The sequence below is a fragment of the Daphnia pulex genome, chromosome 9 (assembly GCF_021134715.1).
Source record: "Daphnia pulex isolate KAP4 chromosome 9, ASM2113471v1".
Classification (NCBI taxonomy): Eukaryota; Metazoa; Arthropoda; class Branchiopoda; order Diplostraca; family Daphniidae; genus Daphnia; species Daphnia pulex.
The window spans coordinates 3293605-3307696 of NC_060025.1; the positions used below are offsets into that span (position 1 = coordinate 3293605).

The window sequence follows — 14092 nt, forward strand, 5'->3', positions numbered from 1 at the left end:
ACGGAGGCGGCACGTTTAAAACGATCGTTGGAAAAAAATCTAAAAAGAAGAAGAAGATGACGAAAATGAGAAAAACAAATACGACAAAATCGAAGAATCAAAAAATCCAAAAATCGAGTCGTGACATCCGCTTTGTGTCTCCCGTTCTCTCCACACACTTATACATCATCATCACGGACAGCATCACATGTCGGCTTGCTCTGTGTGTCTCCGTCCGGGAAACCCAGTTTTGGAATGTAAGTCGTGAGGGACCGGGACAAAAGAGACGACGACAATAAAAGATGAAGGGAGAAAAAAGAGAAGCAAATTGAATTGAAAATGTGTGGCCGAGAGACAAACGAAAAACAAACACGTTAACAGGGGAAATGTATGGAGATTTCAAAACAAAAAACAAAAACAAAAAACAAAAACAAAACAAGACGCCCTATTTTTCTAAACATAGCAAGAAAATTTAGAAGAGCAGCAGAAAAATGCAAATTCCGTTCGGCGTCTCAATCGACGAAATTCGCTTCATCATCAACGGTCGAATCGCCAGACTTTTCTGTAGAATTCGGAATTTCATTAGACAAAGACGCTAGAGACGCTAGAGCTCGGATGCGATATTATTACGTCAAAGGCTAAAAGGGAATCAAGTGTCGGCGTCTTTCTGGATCTAGTGGTCCTTTGCTGCTTTTTGATGGATTGCGACATGTTCATTGCGTCACTCGGAAGCTGCTGGTTCATTGTGTACGTGGAGTCAAATTCGTTTTCTTTGACATTGTACCCAATTTTTTTTAGTCGAATAAAGAACACGACGACAGCACAATCGACATGCTGAAACTTGCTGATGGAAATCCCGCTGCTGATGGACACTGGATCAGAGCTGCTGACGGTTAATTACGAATACTGACGTCGGAGAAATATTAATTCGCCGCGATGTGTATATATAGGGCCTACTGAATTCGTTCATTCGTCAAACACGACGGTCAATCGGTCATAGATAATAACGTGAGTCACTGGTCCTGATGGCTGAATGGAAGAAACGGCCGGCAGCAGGCGCGTTTTCTCGCTGATTCGATATCTCTGACAATTCCCGGGATTTCCTGGAACCAGGATGTCGTATAATGGGATATTTGGCACGCGTTGGCTGCAGTCAAGTCAAAAAAACGAAAATCTGGTCGCGCATCTATTCATCTGCTGTAAGTATTTAATGGCCACGGATATTATAAGAAAAGGGAAAAGAAAAAGAGACGAGAGGTACAAACGCGAGTCTCTGTGCGTGTGTTGCTGTGCCGGGGTCTATAGTCTTGTCTGTCTGTTGGACGATTGCCGAAGGATAGAATGAAACAGAAAGAGAAAGGGGAGGAAAGAGGAGGGCGAAGGAATGAGAGAATGGAGCGAGAAGAGAATTTCCTTTTTTCTTATTTTTTAAAGAAGAAAGAAAATGGGAAAACATAACACGCGCTACCATTCGACCAGGTCTCGCCAGTCTTCCACTGACCGGCATCGCCTCCGCACCTCACAGAAAAACGGCAACGAGCCAAAATCTGTTGACGATCCGATCCTCGCGTCGTGTGTGATTCCATTTGTGTCGTCGAGCATCATTTGTTACTGGAATACGAAATTACCGAGGGAAATTCAGTTCCGTTTCGAGACGTGACGATTTTCGTGCAATCAAAAACAAAATAAACATAAAAACAAAAAACAAAACAAAAAGTGGTGCCCATCATTTGACTTTTGTTCTCCTCCTATCTCCTTGCACAGAGTGTCACCTTTAAAGGTATCTGATAGGCGGCACGCTGGTAAATTTTAAAACAAGATTTTCATTATTCTCGTTTTTTTGTTTTGTTTTCTCTGTTTGATCGCAGCAGCAGCCGAATGACAGCAGCGTCAGCCAATTCCGCCATCATGGGTCGTCAGCAGCAGCAGCAGCAAAAACAACAAGGCCGGATGATGACGACAACAACCCTGACCGCAGCCGTCCCGACGATATTGCTCCTCCTGTCGACATTCTCATCGCTGATGGCAGCAGGTAAAACAAAGAATACGCCATGCAGTGACATCATCGTTTCCGTCGCGTCTGTTGGTTGACGTCGACTGTTGACTCGTTCGCGGCGACGAGCGGCAATCGAGTGGAAAAGGAAGGAAGCAATGAATGAGCTCGGTTAGGCTGGCGCCGTGCAATAATCGTAGGCATACATCCAGGGTTGTTCTTTTCCGTGAGTGGCCCCATAAAGCCGCATTGACATTCGTGCCAATTTCTCCAGCAGCCTTTGTTTCATTCGTGTCCATTTGAGGAGCATTATAGGTGCGGCAACTCGCAGTTAATACAATCAAAGTTGAATATTCATAACGAACCGATAACGGACAGACAAATATAATATGCCACGCACAGTACGAGGGTTTGGTTCCGCTGTCAAAGGGCGCAGTTTGCGTCGCCAGTTGTAAGCGTCAAAACAAACGACACTTTTAGAATCGTAAATGTGCTGTAGGAAAAGTCCGAAAAGAAGAGGAAGAAAAAAGAGGCGCGTAGTTTTATGGCGATTTTTTAGAAAACCAAGACAATAAAATCCATCGGAGACGACGCAACAAAAAATCAACAAACGCCTTGAATAGATAAAAAACGCACAGTCTACCAATTGTGAATTCTCCAATTCTCCATTGAAATCCTGACGCATTCGATATAGAAAATTTCATTTCAGTTCTTTTTTTATATAAGGAATATTGAATATTGAGTGTGGAAATGGGATCATGCGGCCAAGGTATGGCGGACAAATGAACCAAAGCCCAAAATAATTGGAAAAAGGAGAACCCCAAAAAAGTAAAAAAAAAACCTCAAAAGCCAAGAAAAAGTCGAAAAAGAAAAAAATCTATAGAGAAAAGAGGGTTTGGTTTGGGTTTTGGCTCTCTCTCTATTCCCTGGGCTTGTTGTAATGTTGTATCCATAAAACGAGTGGAATGCCTGTCCATCTTAATAACAGTCATCATCAACAGAGACGATACCCCCGTATCTTTGATGGGGTCTCTGCTGGTCCTCTCACGAGTTGGAAAAGGGTTTCGGTTTCACCTTGTTTCCCTCACACCACACGACAACACCCCGTCCCAGTGCCCTTTTCCCTTTGGGTTTTGAGCTGATGGAGAAAATGGGGGTGGGCTGGGCTGGGCCGGGCCGGGTTGCATCGAGAGGGACAGCAGAGGAGGCCATCCCGTCTCTGATGTGAACCTATAACATGTTGCACATGTAGTGGTGGTGGTGGTGGCATCGTACAACAGACTCTGCTGCTGTCTCTCTCTGCGTGACGCCAACCACCACCATGCAGGGTCCATCAACTTGATGTAAAGTGTTTCTTCTTTTTCACATAGCCTCTTTTTTGTCTCTCTCTTGTTGGTTGGTTGGATGGTAACGTGTGGTTGTAATAGTAGCCTAGTGGTTGGTGTTGTTGTAGTCTTTGAGCGTAGTAGTAGCCTAGTAGTATATAGCTAGTGGTGGCAGGAGCCGACTGTAGTAGACTAAAAATAGAAGTGACTTTTGGACGAGAGCAGCTAGGGGACGGAGGGTTTCTTCTTCTACTTTTGCCTCGCGGATGATTTCAAACGTCACTAGGACAGACAATGTATGTTAGGTGAAGAGCCGACCTTCTCTTGACCGTCTGGCATCGCTGACTTGGTCTCTCCTCCTCCTCTCACCAAGTCTAAACGCAGACGGCGGGAGGTCAACGTCATCCTCGGTTCACTTGTTGCTATATTTAACGTTTTCCCATCACGCCGATGCGCTGGATGGCGCTGGATGGAGTTAGAGAGAGACAACTGCCATGGACTCGAGACTCGGACCGGAGGAACGAGGAACGAAATGCTGGGTCTCCGTTTCAACTTGTACGCGGGATCGGAATGAATGAATTCATTTGCGACAGACTAGAAAGAGGCGACCATAGAAAAAAGCTTATATTAGCGCTATATAGATGGGGGGGGGGGGGGAGGGGAATATATTTTCGCGTATTTACCGGCGTTTGACGTTGGCCAAGTTATTCCCGTGGCCGCAGCAGATCGAGACAACACCGAGCGTTTAGACTCGAGAGGCGGCCGGTCGTTAATTTTTACACCCTCCCATAATCACGTAAGCCATCGAGTTAAGACGGGACGGGACGGGAGAGAGAAAGAGAGAAGAAAAGAACACCGAAATAAATAAGACCCGGCAAAACATCACAGACACAACATAACAAAACAACCCGAAATAATCAGAATAATTAACGAGCTAATGAACCGACAGTTCCGGCACAACAACCTCGCGAGCTCCAAAGAGTTTTCTCTCTTCTTTTTTCTTTTTCTTTTCTTTATTTTTGTGGTTTTCCTTTCTTCAGCACGATCCTCCCTTCACGTTTCGTTATTCCCTCGCATTTCGGCCCATTTCTTTTTATCGCCTCCTCATCTCTGAATTCTGAAATTCCTCGTCACATTCAATTGTCCTTTCCCCTCCGTGCGAGAGAGGAGGACGACGAATGGGTTTTGGCGATGCCAATTAGAAAATTACAGACGAGCGGAACGGATGAAATTCAAGCCAAAAAACACAATCGATGCGTGTGTGTGTGTGTGTATACATCGATGAGTCTGGGGGGGGGGGGGGGGCGAAGAATCTGATCCACCACCACCAGCACCGACAAAATCACACAGACGAAAACAAAACACATCACGCACAGGAATTAATGGAATATCGAACCGGATGTCGATGATGGAAAGGCGAGATGGAAGCAATCGGAATCCCATCCAACTTGCAGTCCGGTTACAACTCTTACATAAATTACATAAATCAAAGTAATAATAATCCAATCAAACACACACACACAGCACAATTGTCTGTTCCACAGTCCTGACGTGTTACGCGCAGACAATCAAATTCGGCGACAGTTTATTTACGGGAGGGAAATCGGCACTTTATTTCATTTGTGTCTTCCCTCCCGCCACTGCGGTTGCTGGTTGTTCACGCTGCGCAGAAACGGCAGGAGGACGCAAAGTGATGAACGATTGGGCCTTGTTTGTTTTCGAATTCTCGGCATCGGACGCCGCGTTTATTTATTGCCTTTCACGCCGAGAAGAAACACGGCCGATCCTCCCGCACAGCAAGATCTTGTGGTCTGTGTAACGCAGCGCGAATGTAAACACGCTCGTCATTTGACTAGTCTAATCCTTCATTTTCCCTTTTTCCCGCATTGGTCGATAAGGTGTACAGAGATGTCGATTAACGACGGGGCACTCATCTTGTCTTGTCTGTTTGTTATCTTGGGCGGTGGCTGGGCTGTTATTATTGTTTCGCCTGCGCAACACTAACGGAGTTGGGGGTCCCGATCGGCGGTGGCCGCGTGTCGTCGAGCTTGGAACGACAAGTTGTGTGTGTGTGTGTGGGGGGGGGGGGGGGTTGTACGGGGCTGGAAATAGATCTACTAGTCTCACAGCCGATGTCTCGGCTCTTTTGCGCTGGCCAGCGAAAATCAAACAAAAACGACGGAACGAGATTTTGTGGCAACATGTCGAAATCAAATCAGCGAATTCAGAAAAAACCAGCGACAACTCGACTCGGAATTTCAGCAGAAAAACGACATTGGCAAATTCTATGAATAGACGATGTAATTGCTGCACGTGCCCCGTTTGGTTTAGACCTCTGCCGTCATTCCAAAACTGTTTCCCGCTGGATGAGCCGACCACGCCTATATTGAATTATTTGGATGCGGGATGAAACGAACGATTCATCACCGTCAAACCGACTTGACGTCACCGAGACTTGACGTCTCCACGTGCAACAAATGAACAAAGAGAAACGAATAAAACAAACACAAAATTTCTTCTTTTTTCTTAAATAAATAGAGCAAGGTTGCTCGCAAGTTTATTCCTCTTTTGTGGTGCACGTAATTATTCAACTTTGGCTCATGCACAATACGTGAAGGAAATAAGAGTACGTTGAAAGTAGCGAGGAAGTAACATGGGAAATGATGGCTTACCAATTTGCTGCGGAAAAAGTGGACTATTTAGATTCACACGAAGAATGGGCAGGTGCGATCAAAAGAGCCTCTTATCAATGCTGATTAGTATGAAGGTAACAAGTATGTTGGCAAGAAACGAACCAAACGCCAATAACACAATGAACAGAAAACCACATGTCTGAAACCGAGGAAAGGACACGGACGGCACCTATTCAACGCCAAACTTTAAATCTAAATTTCAGCTAGTAATCTGATTTTATTTGATGTCAGCACAGCACGACAAAAATTGACCACGACTTTTTCCAATTTCCCTACCCCAAGAGCAAATGGGGGAAGGGTTGTAGAGGCGGCCATCGTGAAATTCACTTTCTAATTCAATTCAAATCTAATTCAAATTCCCTTGAACCGTCTAGCAGACGACGAGATGAGAAAAGACCATTACATCCCCAAGTGATCTGTAGTATCTGCCACACGAAATAGTTCCTCGGTTATTTCACTAGATACTCTCGTTGAATCGTCACATTTTCTCTAAGTAAATGAATAGTTAAATAATTAAGTTGTAATTGTTTATTCGAGGGCGATTGGAGTGTCGAAAACCCATCAAAAGTTTTACAATCAGCACCAACTTGTGATGTTTGCTGATTGGAAAAATTGACGAGTCGAATGCTTTGGCTATTGGCTAACAGAGTTGCTTGTGTACATTAGGTTGATGTCAGCCGGTAACATCGTGAAAGTTCCTCTTGGCGAAATCTGTAAATTTAGCTACGACTGTTCAGTGATAGTGAAACTGTTTTGTCTCGTCTATATATTTTGCAACTTGCACCGATCGCTGGGGAAAGAGTCCCGCTTGAGTGTAGACAATCAGCCGCGAGCTACCAAAAGAAAAGACGTGGGCAGCAACAACGTACAGCACACGCAGGCAATGGTGTGCCACTCACGTTGTCGACCGGATCTGCTTCGTCTCGTCTGTTAAATGGCGTGACGTAACGTCTCCCGAATTTCGTTCATCATCTAAATTACCGGTACTTGTTGTTGAAATGGTTTGATCCAGGGTCCACGGTGATGGCGGCCGATGTGTCGGACGGAACGACTTGCACCTTCACGTCGAGAAACTACGCGGTCGGCGACGTCTGGTACCCGCGACTGGGCCAACGCGGAGCCCTTCACTGCGTCGCCTGCATCTGCCAAGAGGTAAAATTGGCTTCAAATAATTCAAAATTATTTATTGCGAGCCTTGCTGTTGCATTGATTTGATTTCTCCTTTTTTTTTTCTCCCAATCCCCAAGGGCGGCAAAATCAACTGCACCATTCACGAATGCGGCGGCCAGGATTGCGCCTCGCCCGAATCGGCCGCCACCAACGAATGCTGCGTCCACTGTTCCAGTAAGTCTTTCATTTTTGAACGCAGCACAAAGTTTGCATATTAGGCGTGCTGAGCGGTCAATTAGAAAACGTTATGGGAAGAGGCGTCGTCCAAACCAACAGAACAACAAACCGGCTTATTATTGTTTGGGTCGTATTTATTAGCTAAACCTGATGCGGAGACTAAATTGTCTGTTGGACTGCCCGAGAAATATACCTAATTTAGCTACTAATGAATCAAACTTGTTTTTGTTGCCATCATTTAGAAGAGGCCACGAAATCGACGACGACGACTCTGACGGCGGCTTCGACACGTCCGGCGCCTTTCTACCCGGAGGAAGTTCCAGTGTCTTCGTTCTCGTCTTCGGATCTCAGCGGCAGTTCGACGTCGTCGGGCGTCACCTGCTTGCACAACGGCAACGTCTACCGCCACAAGGAGCGATTCACGTCGTCCAATGTCGGTCTCAAACCGGAGCACGCCGATCAGTGCGTCCAGTGCTCTTGCGAGGTCAGTTGCAGCGCCATTTTTCCGTCATTTTGAAAGAAACGAAAATGGGTTTTGCCCGTGTTGTCATCGGAGCTTAAAATCATCGGCGAAGCTGATCCGCGGCATCCGGCCGTTTGCCAGTCGTTTGGCCGAACCGGTTCGATCGGGATGGCTGTGGGAAAAACATGATGGCAGATGGAATCAGTATTAGTTGAGATGAGAATTGGGGCTGTACTGTGCTGCTGCTGTACTGTAGTTACTGTAGGCAGGCCAACAGCGAAGAATTCGATTCAAAGACGAAAGAGAAACCGACTGCTGAATTTAGGTAATCAGTTGTCGAGTGGAATGTGATATCGACGACGTTGATGCAGCACGGAGAGAAGGAAAACAAATTGATGGAGAGGAGGAATTTCCCCTTCTGGGTTTCTTTCTTTCTCGTCTCGTCGTCGATGGCATTGTGCTGGAATGTTGTCGATGGCCGGTCGGTCGGTCGGTCGGTGGCTCTGGTACGTCCCCCCGCGTGACGGTCGGGTGCTGGCGTGAGACGTTGCAGACGCGTGCGCCCCAGCAGTCCCGTATTTATTTCACTCTCCTTTTGATGCGTCTAAATGTGCGCGCGTGTGTCTTGCACGGTCCTCGGCTATTAGCATATTATTGTATACGCCACCTCGCCGCCGCCGCCGCCACCGATACGCACTGCTGTGCCCCCGTTTCTACTGTGCGTTGCGTTCATTTTCTTTCTTTCTCTTTCTTCTTTTCTTTCTCTTTTCTCTCTCTCTCTCTCTCTCCTCGAACGGCCGTCGTGAGCAGAATTCCTAATGTGATTCTTTCCCCTTTTTCCAGCAGTCTGTGTGTACGGAATCTTCCTCATCTTCCTACTGTCCAAACTCCAAACGATCCGCCCTATCCGCAACGGCGACGGGTTCGACGGTCGGGCCCTTTTCTCCGACTCGACCGATTTTTGTTTTTCCATTTGAATCCGCTGGTTTCGATTTTTTAGGATTTTTATTATTGCCTTCGGTCGACCACGCAGAGAGTTTTTCTTTCTAAAAATAGAAAGAAAAGGGGGCGAGCACGACCTCGCACCTTTCCCAGCGTGAAACAACAACCCGGCGGCCGCCCCGCCTGTTTGTCTACAGTTTCTCTTTGACGTCGTTGGCTGGCCGTGCTGGCCGTGCTGGCCGTCTCCTCGTGGCACTAGAATATAGTAACGTGCGTACAACTATTTGACTGCTGAGGGGAAACTTCGGAATGAAATGGCCAGGCCAACCTCATCGGGCCGATGAGGCCATCAACGGAAGGCGAAGGCTAAAAGAAGACGCGCAACGGCACAAAGCATCAAATCATCGGAGAAGTGCACGACGGTAATAGAGGCCCAACCAAATAGATGCCAGGATAGAAGAAGAAGAAGAAGAATTTGATATTTCGATATTTTATACGGATGGAGGGGCAGGGGGGGAGAGAGAGAGATAGAATAAGGCAAAGGCGCATTTGCATGACATCTCCATAATTTTCAATTCTTGAAACACCCGCGTGTCCGTCTACCCGAGTCCCGCTTCGATATATTTATAGACATCAACATATTCATACTTAGGTAAAAACATCACGCCCTGCTGTTGTCTGCCGTTATTGTTGCGTCTCTTGTTGTTGTCTGTGCTGCGCCGAGCCATAGAAATTCTGATTGTTTTTTATTGTTATGATCGCAACGGCCTCCTTACGTCTAACCCACCCAACCACCCCTCTCTCCCTCCCCCTCCCTCCCGCTCTTTATACCAACACACGGCCACGGCCAGCCACGGCTGCATGCTGCTGGACGGGTATAGAGGATCCGCCTGGCTGGCCGGGTGCTGGCTAACCCAAAAACCGAATCACACCCCAACAGTTGAGGGGCTCTGATTCTTCGGCCGCTGCTGCTGGCATCGTCCACTATGTCGAGTTGACGTAGCTGAGCCACTAAAAGAAAACGACTGGCTGCCAGCCGATGATGCCAAAACGGTAGCCGCATATCCCACGAAATCGAGACCCGTCCGTCCTCCATCAAGAGTAGCGAAAGGACAAAAGATCCTTGTCGACTTTGCGCTCATCCGACGATATAGACCTATACCTTTAGTATAAAGATTAGATTACCTAGAATTTAGAAATGAGTTCAATCAGTTGATTTCGGCCTTTTTTTTTTTTTTTCGAGCGAATAATGCGAGTCGGCGATTTTCGCTCATATTTATTGGGAAACCTAAAAATAGATGCGACTAGGCCAACGATGATCAAGATTCCGAGATGTTCCGAGATGGAGCTGGACGTCGAGAACTCGAGATGAGAGGTCACGTCAAGTGGGAGTGGCCCAGCTTGGGTGGAAAACGAGGGGCCCGGCTCTGGCGCGGATGTAACATTCAAAAGTCGCGTCTCCGTTGCTGCGAGCTTGGATTTTTTGGAGGGGTTTTTTACGAGTTACCACCAAGTCGTGGAACAACAAGGCCAACAGCAGACAAAAAGGAAACCGGACCACACCGGTTCGCTCATCAACTCTGATGGAAAAAGGAAATCGTGTCTGATGAATACGTTGCAAGTTGTTTCACGGCGATGAAACTCGATATGCTCGTAAATATACAAACGAAGCAACGACTAAATAGTAAATACAAGATGATGCAGCCAGCAGAATGAATGCCCCAACAGCTATTAGAGAATACCAATACCTGCCGTATCCAGGTGGAGCGGTAAATCACGACTGACGTTCATCGCGCAATCCCTTTTCTTCTTCTTCTTCTTCTTCTTCTTCTTCTTCTTCTTCTTCTTCTTCTTCTTCTTCTTCTTCTTCTTCTTCTTCTCCTTTTCTTCTTTTCTTCTTTTCGTCTTGTCTCGCGTTTCTCCTTTTTTTCCTTGTTGCGCCTTCGCCGTTATTTTCTTGATTAGATCAAGGCGGAAAAACCAACGCCGATCTGCCGCCAGAAAAAGTGCGTGAACTTGAAATCCATTCGACTACTAACGGCTACCGAAATTTTTCTTTGGTTTTCGTTCCGGCTCGTGCGGAAATGGATGCACACCACAGGGAGGAATGGTCATGTGCCAACTGAAAGATTGCCCAAAAGTGGACTGCGACAACCCCATCCGAACCAAGGACGATTGCTGCCCAGTTTGTCCAGGTACGTGTATGAACGACGATTCAGTTCTAGTACGTAGTATAATTCAGCAGCTTGAATCAAACTGATCCATTCCAAAACTGGCCCATCTATTATATCACGTATTTTATATCAATCAAACAGATCCAGCTGGCAGGGTGGACGAGATGGACAATTCGCCCGTCATTATCCAGCAGCAGCCGGACGGAACCAACAGCAAGTTGGAGGACTGCATCTCCGGCGGGCGGTACGTCTCTGTAAATTTTTTCACGCTCCTCCTATATACATTCCGTCACGCTGTTTTCTTGTTCCCGTCAATTGAGACGCAACATTTGAGCCATTACGACGACGACTGGTGACGTCTTCTTCTCCTCAACGTTTTGTAGATATTACCTGCACGGGACGACTTGGCACCCGGTGATGGGTCCATTTGGGCCAATGGACTGCGTCAATTGCAAATGCAAATCTGGCAGGATCGAATGCCAACGGCTGGAATGTCCCAGTCGGCCGGCGCTCAACTGCGAAAGGCCCGTCAAAGTCGCCGGCCGCTGCTGCCCCGTCTGTCCGCTCGAGGGAGACATCCAAGGTGCGCACATTTATTGAAATGGATGATGATCCTTCATCGCCATGTTGTTGTTGATCCTGTATTACTCATTGGCTGCAAGTCATAAAAAAGCCAGTCCAATGTGCTGGCCTTGTGATCTTTGGCCGCCAAATTGGGTCTCTCTCTCTCTCTCTCTTCCGGTTCATCCAGCTCTTCCGCGTTGGTCCTTCTGACGTCTGCGTTTATTCTCGTGCCAGCAGGTCCCGTGACGCCGCTCCTGTCATCTTCGCCCATCACTGGGACGCGGTCCAACATCCAAGCCACATCTGGAATGGGCAGCGGCCGGACCAAGACGCCGTCAGCAGGTCGTCCCATGTCGCCTCCTTCCTCGTCTTCGCTCATCAAATCGTCCACTCATCACGGCAACTTCACCTTGTGTTTGCCCAGAGAATACGACGTCGTCGTCTACCGGGCGCAGGGCGGTGGCAACGCCTCCGAGTTCATTCAGGTAATAAACTAAACCATGCAGTTGTCGCCTCCCCAGCACCGAAAACAAACCCACGCCAGCCTCCAATTCTCGGCTGCTGGCTCGGCTCCTTGATATCAGACGTCGTAAAAGAGCTAGCAGGGTACCGCCATCAATCCCGCCATTCTCGCCCCATATCGCTCCATCTCGTGATTGTCAAAGTGTCGGGCTGACTTGTGTCGCCGACGTCGGCACGTTCTTGTTGTGCATGAGCGATCGAAATGTGATAAAAGGCAAAAGATGCTGCATTCCCGGCACAAGACGCGGGCGGCAGAGTCTTTTAGTGTTGATTATCTGCTGCTGGATTCAAATGCTGATTCTCTTGTTTTGCGCTTGCCGTTACTGTCGTCGCCCGTGACTTTGCAGTACATTTTCCAGCAAGTGGTCAACGGCCAGGCCATCGAACACCACCTGTGGATGCTGCAACCGACCGTGACAACCTACAAAGTCCAGGATTTGACCAGGGACCAGTCGGAGGCGTTACGTCAACGCTTTCGCTTCGTCCTTCTCGGCGCCACCGCCACCAGTAAGTAGCCCATCAGCACAGCCATCATGTAGCCTAATATATAAAGCCCAGCAGTCGTCGTCGTCTTGTTTTGTCTTGTTCTCACCAATATTAACTGAAATCTGCATCTGCCCGCAGAGCACGTCAAACGCTTCACCAAAAGGGAAAAGAAACTCAAACCCAAATGCCTGCCCAATTCCGGATGCCCCAAGAAGATCCGACGACTGGAGCGCAACCTCGCCTTCCAGGAGGTGACCAGCCGCAAGGGATGTTTGCCCATCGAAGTCGAGGCCAACACTCGCTGAATCAAGTCACCCACTTTTTTTCACGGTTGGCCATTTACTGGAGCCAGCCAGTCATCCATACACACGTTCGACGACTGGCAATAGCATCTGTTATGTAAACTACATAGGACCTCCCCTCATTTACTTTCGGTACCGCGGGTGTATTCCGCGTTTGTACCCGGTGAAAGAAGCTCAAATATGGGAAATCTAATTTTCCGTATATTCCACGTAAATGACATAAAACATAGTTTTGTTTTATGAATTTCAGTGGATGGACCCCGCGTATCCCCCCCAGAAATGCATTATGCAGTTCCTTGACTATAAGGCATGAGAACAGAGACCAGCTAGATAAGAATGCGGTAAATGAAACGGGGAAATATGTAGTTCACCTTTTATACCTGTTTACCCCATATAGCCAAATAAAAAAAATAAAAAAAATCACCTTCCTTACAGAAATAGAGTGGCTCTTCCTTCACCGTCATAGGAAAAATAACAATTCAACTGATCACATTATGTAAAGGCTCTATTGCTATATCATTCTTCAAAAAGCGTATTTATTAAGTATTTGGTTTTAACTAAAAAAGTGAAAATTACTGTAAATGCCCTGCAAGACTTGCGCAAAAAAAAAATGAGAGAGGATAACAAGAAATTCCTACGCAAACAAAAGTTTGAAAAAATCACAATTAAAGTTTGTTTAAATGAATCATCGTTTAATATCATGTGACTATATCTTTGTTAATGAACTCAAATAAGAAATATCTGTTTTAAAAAATGTGAAAGCTCTTATTCCATGTTCACTGTTGTACAACTGAGATTTCAACAGCGAAAATGACTTCAATTGCGGCTAAATGCTTCGCAACTGATTCAAGATGAGGATTCACGTTGACCGTTCAAATCTTGAGCAAACTCTGTTGAGGGTTCCATCTTAACGACCGTGCTGAACTGATACATCCGACATGAAATGAATGAAGTCTGTTGTCTATTATGCCCAAGCCTTGTAGTAGGTTTTTCTCCGACTCTGGTTTGGACCCGCAGATCTTCTGTAGATCATTACACCGAAAATGTAGACCCAATTTTCGTCACACACGTTGCAGCACAGAGTGTTCAGTGTTCACTGCTATCGCTGCCTCTTTTCTGTTTTTGATGTTGTATCTTAACTCGCAGTATATGTTCTATCGCCGGCGGACAGAATGTTTCTAGTGCTTATCTTTGATTAAAATAAAAGTCTGAATGAAACTGCATTCAATCTGATTATGTACACGTGTTATTGATGAAACACAAATGTATTATTGAAATTGGTTAAAATTTCGACAGCATAAA

General features: G+C 46.6%; 1 protein-coding gene across 4 annotated transcripts; it reads left to right on the plus strand.

Moving 5' to 3' along the window:
* Positions 1-1448: 1448 nt before the first annotated feature.
* LOC124201617 lies at positions 1449-14013 on the plus strand. Of its 4 annotated transcripts, none has more exons than XM_046597784.1 (11): positions 1449-1759; positions 1848-2011; positions 7003-7142; positions 7238-7334; positions 7580-7821; positions 10844-10937; positions 11058-11160; positions 11300-11499; positions 11715-11965; positions 12350-12509; positions 12627-14013. In XM_046597784.1, exons 2-11 carry the CDS (start codon positions 1858-1860, stop codon positions 12791-12793), a joined length of 1608 nt encoding a protein of 535 aa, XP_046453740.1. In that variant the 5' UTR covers positions 1449-1759; positions 1848-1857; the 3' UTR covers positions 12794-14013. The 4 variants fall into 4 exon arrangements, with proteins under 4 accessions (XP_046453740.1, XP_046453741.1, XP_046453742.1 ...); XM_046597785.1 differs by having other exon boundaries at positions 1851-2011; XM_046597786.1 differs by having other exon boundaries at positions 1450-1759; positions 11718-11965.
* The last annotated feature ends 79 nt before the right edge of the window (positions 14014-14092 follow it).